This window comes from Ostrinia furnacalis, unplaced genomic scaffold, assembly GCF_004193835.3.
Source record: "Ostrinia furnacalis isolate ACB-3 unplaced genomic scaffold, ASM419383v2 OfSCF0710, whole genome shotgun sequence".
Taxonomy (NCBI): domain Eukaryota; kingdom Metazoa; phylum Arthropoda; class Insecta; order Lepidoptera; family Crambidae; genus Ostrinia; species Ostrinia furnacalis.
In genome coordinates, this window is record NW_021130949.1 from 1,510,425 (window position 1) to 1,525,234 (window position 14,810).

General features: G+C 39.0%; 1 protein-coding gene across 1 annotated transcript; it reads left to right on the forward strand.

Moving 5' to 3' along the window:
* The first annotated feature begins 66 nt into the window (after window positions 1–66).
* On the forward strand, window positions 67–14,635 carry l(3)76BDm (trafficking protein particle complex subunit 8 homolog l(3)76BDm). Its single transcript, XM_028300241.1, has 19 exons — window positions 67–393; window positions 473–634; window positions 709–997; window positions 1,079–1,223; window positions 1,354–1,441; window positions 1,562–1,653; window positions 1,826–2,014; window positions 2,173–2,273; window positions 2,345–2,593; window positions 2,997–3,279; window positions 3,971–4,156; window positions 5,049–5,213; window positions 5,707–5,848; window positions 5,968–6,259; window positions 6,336–6,471; window positions 6,556–6,763; window positions 7,429–7,646; window positions 9,874–10,649; window positions 14,327–14,635. The coding sequence occupies exons 1-19, from the start codon at window positions 237–239 to the stop codon at window positions 14,583–14,585; spliced, it is 4,137 nt and encodes a 1,378-aa protein (XP_028156042.1). The 5' UTR covers window positions 67–236; the 3' UTR covers window positions 14,586–14,635.
* Window positions 14,636–14,810: the final 175 nt, after the last annotated feature.

The following is a 14,810-nucleotide window of genomic DNA, read 5'->3' on the forward strand; positions in this document are numbered from 1 at the left end:
GAAAACATAAACTTAAAAAAAAAGATAATGATATTGACAAGTTTGACAGTATTGACATTTGACATTTTTGTGTTATCGCGATTCTCGTACTCCGTGTTTTTCGTATTTTAAATTTAATAAATATTATTTTGATTGTCTCAGGTGGAAAAAATAGCTTTATGTCACAGATATATCTAGAAAATAAATAGTGTTGTTTATAAAATGTTGTAGAGTACTCAATAGTCTCAAGAGATATCATGGCTAAGGCTGGAAAAACAGCTCAGGAATTCATTCAGAGCTCGTTTTCGCCCATTGTAGCTGTATTATGCAGTCCAAAAGTGGAAAACGTAGTGTCCAAAAATAATCTCACGTTTCCAGAACTAATACAACCGTTTTCTACTTTGGACTGGGAAGGTAAAAGTATTTCCCTTTCTTAATCTTTTTTAAAGAAATTATTTTATTTATGTAATAACATTAATGTATGCAAATTTAGGACAATTTCGGGAACCAGGAGGAAGTTCATGTAGTGTTAAATCTTGGAAACTTATCATAAGAGATGTGAACTGGAAACCTTTACAACCAACTGATGCAAGAAGACAGCTGAACAACGCTGTTTTACACAATTTTAACGATAAAACCGTTTCCCTTGATATAGGTGAGACAAATACTATAATTAATTTTACTGTAAAGTATCTTTATTATGGTCTAAATTTTAATTCTAATTTCTAGATGGGCGAAAATTTGATGTTTCCCAAGCAACTCCATGGTTTGACGCTTGGAGAGAAACTTATCTTGAAGTGCAATTTCCTTCTGATCATGAATTTACCAAACATTTTTTGTCATGTATCATTGTTGGTTCAACACAGGATGAGAACATAATTGATTGCTTTAATTCATTAAACCAGCAATATGCTCAACTTCAGAATATTACACCTCCTAAATTACCTAAATGGTTTAACAATGGAGTTTTGAAGTCATATCTACTTCTACATGATGTTTCAAGTATGGCTAAGGATAAGTATGTATACTACAATGGTATATTTAAATCTTTTACTTTTACGTACTTAATTGTTTTAAAATGTGTCTTATATCTTTACAGGGCTGATGCTGTATTTGAAACTGTAAAACAAACATTTGGTGCTAACAATTGTTTTATGCTGTCTATAAATTCTAAGAGCAACATAGACCCAACTTTAACAAATGATTATTGGGCACAGTATATTACTAGAACAACTGAAACCAATGTAAGTTTTCATCTTTCCACAAGGTTTTGCTTGGTTTTATGATAATCTGTTTGACTGTAATTGCTTTATAAATTGTCAAAAAGTTATTTAAAGTAATTGGTCATATACATTTTCATTGAATTTTTTTTAGAATGAAATGGCATCAGCAACATCTAATCTTCCTACTACACCACTGGAAGCCCAGACACCTCTAAACCAGTCTGTTCCAGCTATACAATGTAAGTTAAACTTAATTCTATAGGGCAAAGGTGTTATTAATCTAAGAGGGCAAATAACAAAGAACCATCAGCATTTCTTGAAATGATTTGTTATTCAATTAATTAATTGTTTTTTTCTAGCTGATGACAGTAACATCCTGACATCTTCCAATCAAGATACTTCACATCCACTTACAGAAAGTGATGTGTATGATAATGCTAACAGTTTACAGGTTGGTAATCCAAATGACACACGCCTTTAGACTTAATCACTCCTAACAACCCTAACCTGAAATATAGCTTAATTAATATAAATAAATCTTAAAAACGCTGTCCATGTGGTCTACTGCATTATGAAACTGTTATAATAATGTTATAATAATAAACATTTATGATCTCTTTTAGACACATTCCTTCTCAGGTAGTTCAGAAAGCATGAGTGTGACAGGAAAAGCTATTGATTACTCATCTGAAGTACATGGTGCTGCTTTAAATGCCAATGACATTGAAGCCATTAAGAAATTCCTGGTTGAATATGCTTCAAAAGCATTGTTGCCCTATTTAGAAAAACAGATTTCTCTACTTTCTGAAGTTGTAAGTATTATTGTTTTATTCTGGTTTGTAATTAAGACAATTTTTAATGTATAATCTCTCATGTGGAATTTAGTTTTGAATTTTGAAAGAGTAATTTTATAAATATACCTAAAATAATCTAAAATTGTCTTATAAAAATATTAAACATTAATTTTCAGGTAGCAAACAGAAAAGGGGTAAGCCGGTCATTACTTTCTGCAACTAAAAGGTGGTTTGGTACTGGAAAAACTGGAAATACTACTGCAAATAACACAGTCATGTAAGATATTACAGCTTAAATACGAAAACCTGTTTTTTTGTTTGCAATGTTAAAGAATATTGAATTTCCAGATATACAAATGACTGTCCCGAGTTGCAATTAAGGCGACTAGGTGACCTTTGGTTTATGTGTGGACAGTGGCAGCGAGCATTCGACGCCTACCACACTGCAAAAAGAGAGTTTTACGCGGACAGTGCATGGCTTTGTTATGCCGGAGCCCTTGAGATGGCCGCCATAAGCGCTTTCATGTCAGGAGAGTCTAATAGAAAAACACATGGATATATGGAAGAGAGTATAACAACTTATCTAAATACATGCAGGTAATATAATAGGGATGTTTCCTGGGTCAAAAAGCAAGAGTTTTAATTAGTCCGTCAGTTAACTTATCAAAAAATACTCTACACGTATTTTTCACTTTTTCAAACTAATGAAAATTTAAAGAGATAAAGCGCGCCAAAGTTCATAAGAAGAGGCCCGTGACGACAATGCTTGCACAAAAGTGCCGCACGTTGTGACGTCGTGCGGAACTTCAACGCACCATAACTATGTAATTATTTGTTAGATTGACAAATAAAAATATATGTGTCGAATATTTTTTGATATTAAACATGACGGACTAAAAAAATTTTTTTAGGAAACTAGCCTATTCTATTAAATTGATTTTATTTGCTACACTACAGATGTACTATGTGTACTTTAAACCATTTTTTATACTTATTTCAGAATGGTTCAGTATGCAGTAAGGGCAACACTATTATCAGTTCTGTGCCTGGGTGGGTCAGGACTCCCTGGGGAAGCTGCAAAACAGCTCATTCGTATGACTTCTGAGGATAGTGACCTCCGAAGTGCTATGTTGCTAGAACAGGCGGCTCTATGTTTCTTATCAGGGCCAGGGACCAAAGCTATGTGCAGAAAATATGCATTCCATATGGTGTTGGCAGGACATAGATTTTCGAAGGCTGGGCAGAAGAAACACGCGTATAGGTGTTATAAGCAAGCATATCAGGTATGTTTACTTTTATAACACAAACGTAAAACCACGCCTCTGTAATACCTTCAGCACAGCTGTTGCCACAGTCTTATGGACGTGAGAGTATGGGCGCGGTTGGACTTTTTTTTATAGTGTAAATAAATAGGCCACTACAAGGCTAGTTTCCTAGCCATGCGTTACCGTAGATCTCGTAACTGGATGTAACGTCAGCGTCAAATATTTCGTGGCACTCAAAGTGGCTAGTTGATAACTCAACCTTATTCCAATTGTAACAAAGACGTTGTCGCGGACCGGTCTTGACACGGGAGGAGACGTGCGGGAGGAATCCCACCACCACGAGCAGCGCGCCGTCCGCCGAGCGCGCCAGACACTCGCTTGGGCCCCCAGCCATACATAGCACGTACTACTCGTTCGGACCGTCGTGTAGATACTTAAACCTAATTCTAAACGGCTAACAAACCAGCCCTATCGATATACAGTCCACTCTTTACAGACGTGGACCGAACTTTTTGGCTACTTCTTCTTCTTCTTTTTATGTCGAGAACAAACCTATACAGTGTCAGCCCAAAACTCCGCTACAAGAGTGGCTACTTTGGGTGTCACTATTTGACGCTTATTGTACGCTTATTGACTGGTTTTTAAATCGATTGCAACACAAAAGTTTAGTATTGAGAGTTTGAGACTTTCATTTAAACTGTTCTCACAGGTTTATCAAAACAGCGGCTGGCGTCTCTCCACCGACCACGTGCAGTTCGCACTGGGCCGGCTGGCGGGCGCGCTGAAGTTAACTGGTGACGCGGTGAGCTGGCTGGCCGCGCCGCTCGCGCCTTCCAGTCACCAGCCGCCGCACCAGCAGGACGCCTTCCTGCGCGAGTACATCCTCGCACATCAGGTTAGTGGAAGTAATTGACACTGCCAATCCGCCGCTTTGATTAGTAATTTAGTACACTGTAATATATTAGTATTATATGTTTTGCCATATTTTTAATTAATTAAAGATTAGATTTAGTAACACTATAATAGATTAGTATTATACATTTTGCCTTATTTTTTAGTTAATGTGTAATTTTTTCTTTTTAATAAGAAAAAATATTGAAGTTCATGTCCATGCTTCAATTTATTGTTTTTGTAAAATTAAATAAAACAGATTACGATTATTATTTTTTTAAACATCCTTGCATACAATTTTTATTTTATTCATGCAAACCAGTATGTTTCAAAGGTAAGAACATTTTATAATTATTGAGCACAGTTTTGATAGTCAAAATACGGTGTTAATTCATTCATCGTCATTATGCGTCAGCGTTGTTTACTTCACTCTGCAGCCAACAACCTGTAAAGTTTTCAATAAATAGACATGTTGACACCCACATTGATGGGGGCGTTTGGCGGAAAAAAGCGCTTGGAAGCAAAATGGCTACTACGCTGTCACTGCTAAAAAAATGAATGAAACCTCACTAATTTGAAGTTAGAAATGTGTCCTAGCCGCAAACTAACGTAGCCATCGCCATTATGCTTACAAGCGCTTTTTTCCGCCAAACGTTCCCAAAGTTTTTGTGCTGTACTATCGCCAACAGTGTTAACTGCCCATCGAAAGTCATGTCATCTCGTTCTATTGCAAAGAATCGCCATTTGATTAGAGCGAGAGCAAAAACGTAAATGGATAGTTAACAGTGTGGGCGTGTGTACGACCAGCAGCTATTAAAAAAAAACGATTTTTTACACATCTTATAACTTTATGCAAGTTTCTCATGATCACATTATATTGCTTTGCATTCGAACAGCAATGGATCGAGAGCTGCGAGGAGTTCCGCTTCCGCCTGCCGCCGCTGCCGCTGCCGCTGCTGGCCCGCGGCGCCACGGCCGTGCTGTGCGTGGGCCCCGCGCCGCTGTCCGCGCCCGGCCGCGCGCCCGCCTCCTCCATCGCGCTGCACGACGCCGCCGCGCCGGTCAGTATGACGTCACCAGTGTTCAGGCAGTAATGGATCGCGAGCGGCGAGGAGATCCGCTCCCGCCTGCCGCCGCCGCCGCTGTCCTCGTCAATATTACGTCACCAATGTTCAAACAACAATGGATCGAGAATGGTGAGGAGTACCGGTCCTTTTGGCCTTTTTTACCTTCGCCTTTTTTTTAATTAAAATTCAACCTTCAAAATGATGAGGCAAGATAAAGAAAATTGATTTGATATGCAATATTAAATGCAAAAATGTTTAATTAACCTTTTTATTGCTCTAAAGCGCGTAAAGCACCATGCAGTGATTCTGCCAACGTCAGGCCAACCTTTGAAAAGTCAGTCAGTCAACTTCATATTAAAAACGCCGAAGTAAAGCGATTTCGGATACTAACTTTGCCTAGGAGGTCTGGTTTACACATCCAATCTGTGCTTGTAGACTGCCGCGTCACAGACGTAAGTATATTTAATTAACTTTAATTTGTCTATAGGCCGGAGAAGATGATCGATACTGGCACAAACTGGAGGAAATGCTGCTACAGGTAGCACAAGGCAGTGTACCTATGATATTTAAACCAACGGTCGACCTGTATGTGGAGGGCACTGATGCTAATCCTATAGTGCCTAAAGGAGGTGAGTTACAAAAATATTTTATTTATAATTAAATTATGGCTCCTTGTGACGTACTATGTTTACTAATGTCTTGTCAGCCAGTTAGCAAAATAACTTATGAAAACCGACTTTGATTTCAGAGCCAATCCAAATAGCAATCACTCTGAGAAATCCTCTGAAGATATCGTTAATCCTAAAAGATGTGGAATTGCTGTGGCAATTTATTTCTAACCCAGAATACGATCAGAACATAGATCATGAAGTGCTAAATAATGAGCCAGTAGTGGCCGCCGGGAGTACGCTAGAGAGTAATGTCATTGTGGGACAGAAAATCAAGTCTGTTCTTTTTGAAGGAGACTGCGAGAAAGTTTTGACGTTTACTATAACTCCTTTATGCGTTGGACAGATAAATATTCATGGCTTGGCTTACAAGTAAGTAAATCGTAGTACACAAATGATAAAATATGAAATTGATACGACATGTAATAATTTTAAATTTTAATTTCAGATTGATTAATGCTGGCGAAGGAGGCAATGAAACTGGTAATGGTACTATGATCTCAGGAAAAGTTGACCTTACTAGTCAAAACAGTGTCGACAAACGTCTTCAAATCAAAGTTATTCCAGAAGCACCTTGTTTACAGGTAGGCAGATAATGTTTTGTGATATATCTTTACTAGTAGATTATGTTACATCATATAAATAAAATTGTTACTTCGACGTTGCAGATGACTTTCACTGAAATGTCGCCGGAAGCGATCAGTAACGAGTTGAGGATCATAGATGTGGAGTTAAGAAATGTGGGTCCGGTAGACATGAAGAACGTACACATTGCGGTGTCGCACCCGGACTGCATCTCGCTGATAACCGAGGATGCAGGCGATAACTTCAAAGCGCTGTACGACGAAAAGTATCGGGAACTACCGCCGTTCAATGGTAAAAAGTTAAGATATTATCTTAATTAATCCAAATCCTAGTGAAATGTATGTATTTAAAGTGCACGAATAATTAATCGACCTCGATACTTCACTTTTATAGTTTGCGACTCGTTTGTAGGTGTTCATTTCACTTTCATTTAATTTCGAGTTAGAATAACAGTAACACTTAGCCATTTCGTAAAGTTGCCGAATCCTCATTAGGGCTTTAGCTGAAAAACATGAAAAAGATCATTCGTTCTCACGTATTTCGAATGTATTTAAACGCTGCTTTATTTCTTGACAATGCATTGAGGTCATTGCGTTCTTTTGCTATTCAAACAAATTCTTTCAGAGCAGTTTGACACCACCAATCAATTGACGTACTTTTTAAAACTGTCAAAACGACACTCCCATAGATTTTGTACGGCAATACTAGCATGTGACGTCACAATTTTATCAACTCAATGAAACTACTTTTTTCAATTATAATGCAACCAAAAATCGTAATTTACAGGTAATTAAAAATTAATTAAGTTTTAAAGACCAGAAGGAAGTGTCTTTTTTAAAAAGTAGTGCTTTAGAATTATTGGGAAATGGTGTCAAATATCCAATTATTCCACTGCGTAACGTGCGTAGAATTTGCATTATCATCGCGTTATTGTCATTAAAAAAATGTGTTCGCAGACGAGCGAGCAGCGCGCGCGGCGGCGTGGCGAGCGGCGAGCGCGCGGCACGTGTCGAGCGCGGCGGGCGTGGTGGCGCGCGCCGCGTGCCGCCGCCTGCGCCTGCTGCTGCGGCCGCGCGCCGCCGCGCCCGCGCTGCGCCTGCTGGCCTACTACGAGACCGGCGCCGCCGCGCGCCCCTACCGCCTGCTGCGACACGTGTTCCGGCTGCAAGTCGCCGTGAGTTGCCACATTACGTGACCGACTTTCGCGCGACGTATAGCGCGCGTGGTGCCTTTACCGTGGTGCCTTTAAAAAAAAAAAAGTATATAAGTAGTATATCCGTTAAGCTAGCACCCATAACACAAGCATTAAGTTGCTTACTTTGGGGCTAGCTGGCGCTGTGTGAAATTGTCCAAAGATTATTATTATTTATTTATTTATTTACTGTGCGATAGGGATTTCTTTGTTTTAAATTTAGAACTGTGGCCCAATTCACGTATCAAAACTTCAACGACATGCAAACAATTTGAATGTCAATTTTCGTATAGTTCCAAAATACTGGACTGTCCTATCGATGACATTGACAGTGGGGCGCCACCGTCAATACCGGATCGCTGGTTCCGATTTTTGCCATGTTGGAAACCCATGGGGAAACCATATAGTTGAACGATGGTAGCGCCCCCCTGTCATTGAGTTTGGTGGGACAGTTCAGCGTGGGTCATCTATACTCACGTATTAATCGCCCGATTTTGTTTCGATTTCTTTTTTATGCCTATTGGATTGTGCCTCCGCGGTATTCACCTATCCTACNATATTTATTTATTTATATTTATATATCTTTACTAGTAAAGCCTGGTCCGTGAGCATGTAGAATCCCGTCCAATGACCCCAAGTTACCCATCCTTATCGCTCGCGCGTAATTATATTGCTGTCGCGACTGTGCGACGCGCGCCCGCAGTGAGTGTGCGAGCGCGACAGCAACATAATTACGTGCGAGCGACAAGGATATGCAGCTTGGGGTCATTGGACATAATTCTACGTGCTCACGGACCAGGCTTTAGATTATGTTACATCATATTAATAAAATTGTTACTTCGACGTTGCAGATGACTTTCACTGAAATGTCGCCGGAAGCGATCGGTAACGAGTTGAGGATCATAGATGTGGAGTTAAGAAATGTGGGTCCAGTAGACATGAAGAACGTACACATTGCGGTGTCGCACCCGGACTGCATCTCGCTGATAACCGAGGATGCAGGCGATAACTTCAAAGCGCTGTACGACGAAAAGTATCGGGAACTACCGCCGTTCAATGGTAAAAACTTAAGATATTAATCCAAATCCTAGTAAAACATATTTCATGATGTGTTCTGTACAAGTACTTATGTTTAGTCGACCCCGATACTTCACTTTTATAGTTTGCGACTTTATTTCGAGTTAGAAATAACACTTAGCCATTCTTGTAATTTCGCCGCCGGGATTTAACTGAAAAAACATGAAAAAGAACAATTTCATCCTCACGTATCTAAAATTTGGTTTCCCTGTGTGATCGAATCAGAAATGAAGAGATCCGCAGGAAAACTAACCTGACCAATATAGCCAACATAATTACCATTAACAATGTAAAAATCAAGTAGCAGTGGGCGGGGCACACAACTCTTTTGGGGCAACACAGCTTTTGGGGCAAAAAAGTTCTCGATTGGCGGCCACGGGCCGGAATGGTAGAGGGTAGACTGTAGCTTGGGCAGACCCCCCACTAGGTAGAACGACAATCTGGTGAAGAGAGAAGAACCTGGATGTGGTCAGCGCAGGACCGGTCGTTATGGAAATCCTTAGGGGAGGCCTTTGTCCAGTAGTGTACATTTGGTTGAAGCTAACGAATGTATCGTAAATATGTATTTAAACGCTGCTCTACTTGTTGACAATGCATTGAAGTCATACATTGATATCATTGTATTGTTGTCATTAAAAAATGTGTTCGCAGACGANTTAGGTTTAATCGGATGCCAGTGAAAACGTCAAAAATGACAAATCGCTGAGTTGCGATCCTATCAAGTAATCGTTCTATTGAAATGATACGTGAATATGGATTTAGAACTGTTTTTCAAAAGGACGTCAACGACATTTTGACTGTTGCAAAATACGTGGATTGGGTTACTGGACGGCTCAGTGTATGATGTCCAAGAATATTTATTTAACACTAGCTTTCCGCCCGTGGCTTCGCCCGCGTGGAATTTTGTCTGTCACAGAAAAACAATATCGCGCGCGTATTTGCTCACCGTTTAGACCTACCCTGGACTACGACAAACATTTTAAAACCAAAATCAGCTCAATCGGCCCAGCCGTTCTCGAGTTTTAATCAGACTAACGAACAACAATTCATTTTTATTTATATAGATAATAGTTAATATAATAGATAGATTATTTGTTTACTCTTCTAATGTGACATTTTTGATTGCTCACAGGAAGCGGTGGAGGTGTCGGTTACGCCCCGCCGAAGCTTAAAAACGTTCGACGGTGAAGTTCTTGAGAATTTGTTTTTGGCTGTTGAGTTAAAAAATATATGCAACGAAAAAGAGGATAATGTCGTTGTAGAAGTGTTGGAAGCGTCACTACTGAGCAGACAATGGAAGTTGACGGGCCTCACGAAGGTCGCGGATAAAGTGAACCCGTTGGCTGTTCATGAAAGACTTCATCTCATTTTCAACGGTCGAAGGATTTTTGAAATGCTCCCGGAAGAAAAAGTCGAACACACTTGCCTTAAAGTTGGTTCTACCAATCTTGACTCCAGTTTTGCGTCGTGCTATAACTTTATAACAGATTTCAAGCCTTCCTACCTTGATACCACAGATGGCAGTCAAGAACAACAAAGGCAAGGATTGATTCAGTCGATGTTTGTTATACGATGGAAAGCTACTAACAAATCTAATGGAAAATCTACTTTTGGCCAGAATTGCTTGTGGCTAGAATGTTTTGCAAAAACAGTGTCTCGGAACAAAGATCCAATTTCGATAGATTTACCAACCTTGCAGCTCGACGATGGTGATAACAAAAAGGACACGAAAGATCCTAAGCAAAAAGTTCGGAAGGATAATGTGATTTTCCGCTTAGAGCACTGTGATACTATTCAACATGATTTTAAACACAGAAAATTGTGTTTAGTGCCAATAACAATTAATATTGTCAATTGTTATGGAGTTCCAGTTACAGTATTCATAGATATGTCTAAACAACAGAGCAGGTAAGTGATCATCCCATGAAACTTAGTAGTAAATAACCCTATTGAAAAATTGTTTCATAAAACTATGTCCTACTTATTTTATCGTCTTGCTTAATATGTTGATTGAATTGTTGACTTCTTGTTACTTAGAATAATTTATTTGTATTCTAGTAGTNTTAAACCACTAGAGATAATCTAATAAAAAAAATATGACCTGAAAGCTACATTTATGAGGATTCTAAAAATATAACATTGTATGGTACTTTTTTCGCGAAAAGTAGGTGAAAAAAATTTTTTCTTCAGGACACAGCGGGAGAATTTTATTGCGCATCGGAAAAAAATATTTATTTTATCCATGAATTCATACTATTTGGTTCATAAACAAGCAAGGATTATTATTTTAGAATTTATTTAGAGTTGCTAGCATATCAATCTACCATGATTTGTATTTTTTCGTCAATTGATTTTGAACTCTATGTGTGAGACATAAGGTTGAAAATACCTTAAATACATTTTAATACCGAAAATATCATAAGAAGAAAGCACTAAATAAAGAACTTTAATTTGTCTAAACGTCTTAATGATTATTATTATTTTAATTAACACTTTTATTTCTACATACTACGAGTATTGTACCAGTAATTTAACGGAAAGGTAAGTGTGAGGAAAATGAGGTTTCACAATTATAGTACGAGAGATATTTTTAGCACAAAGGTTACGGCTGTGACCGTTTTAGTTGTATTTTTCAGACAGCACCACACCAGCTTCTGCACTACTTCTTGCACTTACATCTCACCATTTCCAGGCAAGGCTCGGCAGCTACGGGCAAACCGGTCCATGTAGGCTCCATGTTGCTATCGACTCTGGTCCACCCCCAACCAGTCGGGTAAAGGGAAGACTGAGTCCGTTGCTTGCAACTAATCCTATACGCGAACCCCTTGGATTGATCTAATAAGTAAGTGGATAGATCTTGAACAACGGACGATTAGAAAAGAGGACCAAAATCCCAACAGAACAGCCTAATCTGGTTTACTGACAGCTCAAAGATGCAGTTGCGGCGTAAGGGGGAGGTGGTGGGGGCGGTCCGCCCCGGGTGCCAAGCATCAGGGGGTGACACATGTCGCACAGATTAGTACTCACTGGCGCATCTGCATAGCAAGTCTGCGGTCTATGTCATTGTCTTTCAATCTTGGAATCGGTAGGTAACCTCAATATCGTGGGGGTTACCAGGGGGTGCCTTAGGACTTACGCCGCCACTGCAAAGATGGCCTTGGGAACGGCAACGGGCGTCTACTGTTAACACTTCAAAGATAGTGAACGCTTAAGGAGGTTTGCTACAGTGTTTCAAACTGAATTCTACGCTATAATTATGTGTGCACTAAAGAACAGGGGTGTAAAAACGCAATATTTACATCCTGATCCACAGCCAGGCAGCACTCAAACAAAAAGCCATCGCCTCAGTGAAGCTTGAGTCTAGAATTATTCTAGATGCAATCTTAAAGATGAACAAACTCGGAAGGCTTGAAAAAGTGTCCGTGATGTGGGATACCTGGACATACACGGATCAAAATTAAATGCAATGGGAGAGCCGACAGTCTAGCGAAACTAGGGTCAGAGGCGATACCTATTGGGTCAGAACTGATACTTACCTTTATCTAACAGCATACCTCATGGCTATAATATGGCCATATCCAAGAAGCACAGTGCTGAATGGGAAAGCTCCAACGATATAAGATAAGCCTCTCCAAATCATTCCTAAAGGGAAACACAGGGTCATGGAGAAAACTCATTAAGCTGAAATAAAAGGTAAGCCCAAGCAATTACTGGTACGCAAACTGGGCATTATGGAACGAACCACATGTCCCACAAAATGGGCCTAACAACAGAAGACAGCTCTCGAGCATGTGGAATACATGTGGGGTCCATGAATAAATTCTGTAAGGATGGGTCTGCTTGGGTCAGCATATCCGGCATCAGAAGACTTAGATGATAATTTTAGTTAGATGGCTTTCACTCAGACGCTTAATTCACCTAATGGATAGGATTTTTTTGGATGATAGGGAATAAAAAAGGGAGCATAAAGACTCTATAGAGTCTAGCCTAGGTCTAAGCGTAGCGTCGCTGTGGACTACGCTTAGACCTAGCTTAGCTTAGGCCCTACATAAGATAACCCAGACAGCAGCAGCAGCTTTGTATCAGCATTGGCTACTGGCAGTATATCAAGGGACTCGCGTATAGGATCAGGTGCAAGCAACCGACTCAGTATTCCCTTTACCCGACTGGTTGGGGGTAGACCAGAGTCGATAGCAACATGGAGCCTACATGGACCGGTTTGCCCGTAGCTGCCGAGGCTTGCCTGGAAATGGTGAGATGTAAGTGCAAGAAGTACTGCAGAAGCTGGTGTGGTGCTGTCTGAAAAAAAACAACTAAAACGGTCACAGCCGTAACCTTTGTGCTAAAAATATCTCCCGTACTATGATTGTGAAACCTTATTTAACTCACACTTACCTTTCCGTTAAATCACTGGTACAAAAGTATGTAGAAATAAAAGTGTTAATTAATATAATAATAATCATTAAGACGTTTAGACAAATTAAAGTTCTTTATTTAGTGCTTTCTTCTTATATTTTTTATATTAAAATGAATTTAATGTATTTTCAACCTTATGTCTCACACATAGAGTTCAAAATCAATTGACGAAAAATTACAAATCATGGTAGATTGATGTGCCAGCAACTCTAAATAAATTCTAAAATAATAATCCTTGCTTGTTTATGAACCAAATAGTATGAATTCATGGATAAAATAAATATTTTTTTCCGATGCGCAATAAAATTCGCCCGCTGTGTCCTGAAGAAAAAATTTTTTTCACCTACTTTTTGCGAAAAAAGTACCATACAATGTTATATTTTTATAATTCTGATAAATATAGCTTTCAGGTTATATTTTTTTTATCACATTATCTCTAGTAGTTTAAAAGTAAACGACGTTTATTTAAAAAAAATACTTTTTGGTTTTTGTGAATTTTGTTCAATATTTCTATTTTTTTGTATGTAAAGGCAAAAAGTTTGTTCTAGAAATGAATTCGCCATCCTTTTATTATCTGAAAATGATACCACACTTGCCCTAATACCCATAGTTTTGAAGATATGGGCCTTAAAGTGAAGCGCGGCGGAAGGAAACTTGCCCCCCCTCCCCCTGCTACCACAGGGGGGGCTCCCGATGTCTACCGACGGAAATCCACTCAGGAGCACCCATAGAACCACTGTTGCAAAAATGAGCCTTCTATACCAAAGTGGAGGGGTCTCCATACAAATCATTGCACTAAATTCCCTACTACTAGTAGTTTTCTAAGGTGGAAGCTAATATTTTAGCAATCTTAGGTTTTTGTAATAAATGGCATTTTAACAAAAACCTGTTCAGATGTTGCGTCGCCATGATTTTTGTATGTAATGATGACGTTACTTTTTATAAGTTTACAAAGTAAAAAATATTTTTATTAACAAAGCCTTCAAAATAATTGAAAGTTGTTAACATTTTCATATTACATGCAAGGGTAAGCTAGTTTGCCTTTTCTTGTTTACCTAAATCCCCCATTAGCTTTGAATATGAGGTGGCTGCTAAATTCAAGGCATACAATTTCTACACCCTTTGAATGAACTTAACACATTGGTTTATTTATATACTTCTTTTTTCAGAGAGGCTCTCGGAGAATTAGGTTGGGCCGGTGCATTGAGTAACGCTTTAGATGCCGATGAAAAAAAGACGGGAGTAAGCGTTAGTCTAGAGAAATTCGAGTCTAGGCGTGTGCAAGTACGCGCTCTGTGTGCGGCCCCCGGGACCTACCTCGTAGGATCCGCTTTCTCCATTACTACTCTAAGAGCCGATAATCAGCAGCCTATCACCCACATGTCAAATAATACGTCTTTATTAGTTGTCCAGCAAGTATGTGTTTGAATCTATATTTTCGTTAACTTCAGTTACAATGTAGTTTTAAATAATTCTGATTTCATATTAGCAATAAACTATTTTATTTATATTTTTAAGTACCCAATAAACATATTTATGCTCTGAATTATATTACATTGCTTATCAGAAAACAATGTTTTATTCAAGATTCCAAAACCAACACGTCACACAAGTCATAAAATTAAATATTACTTTGAAAGGTTTTAATTAAGC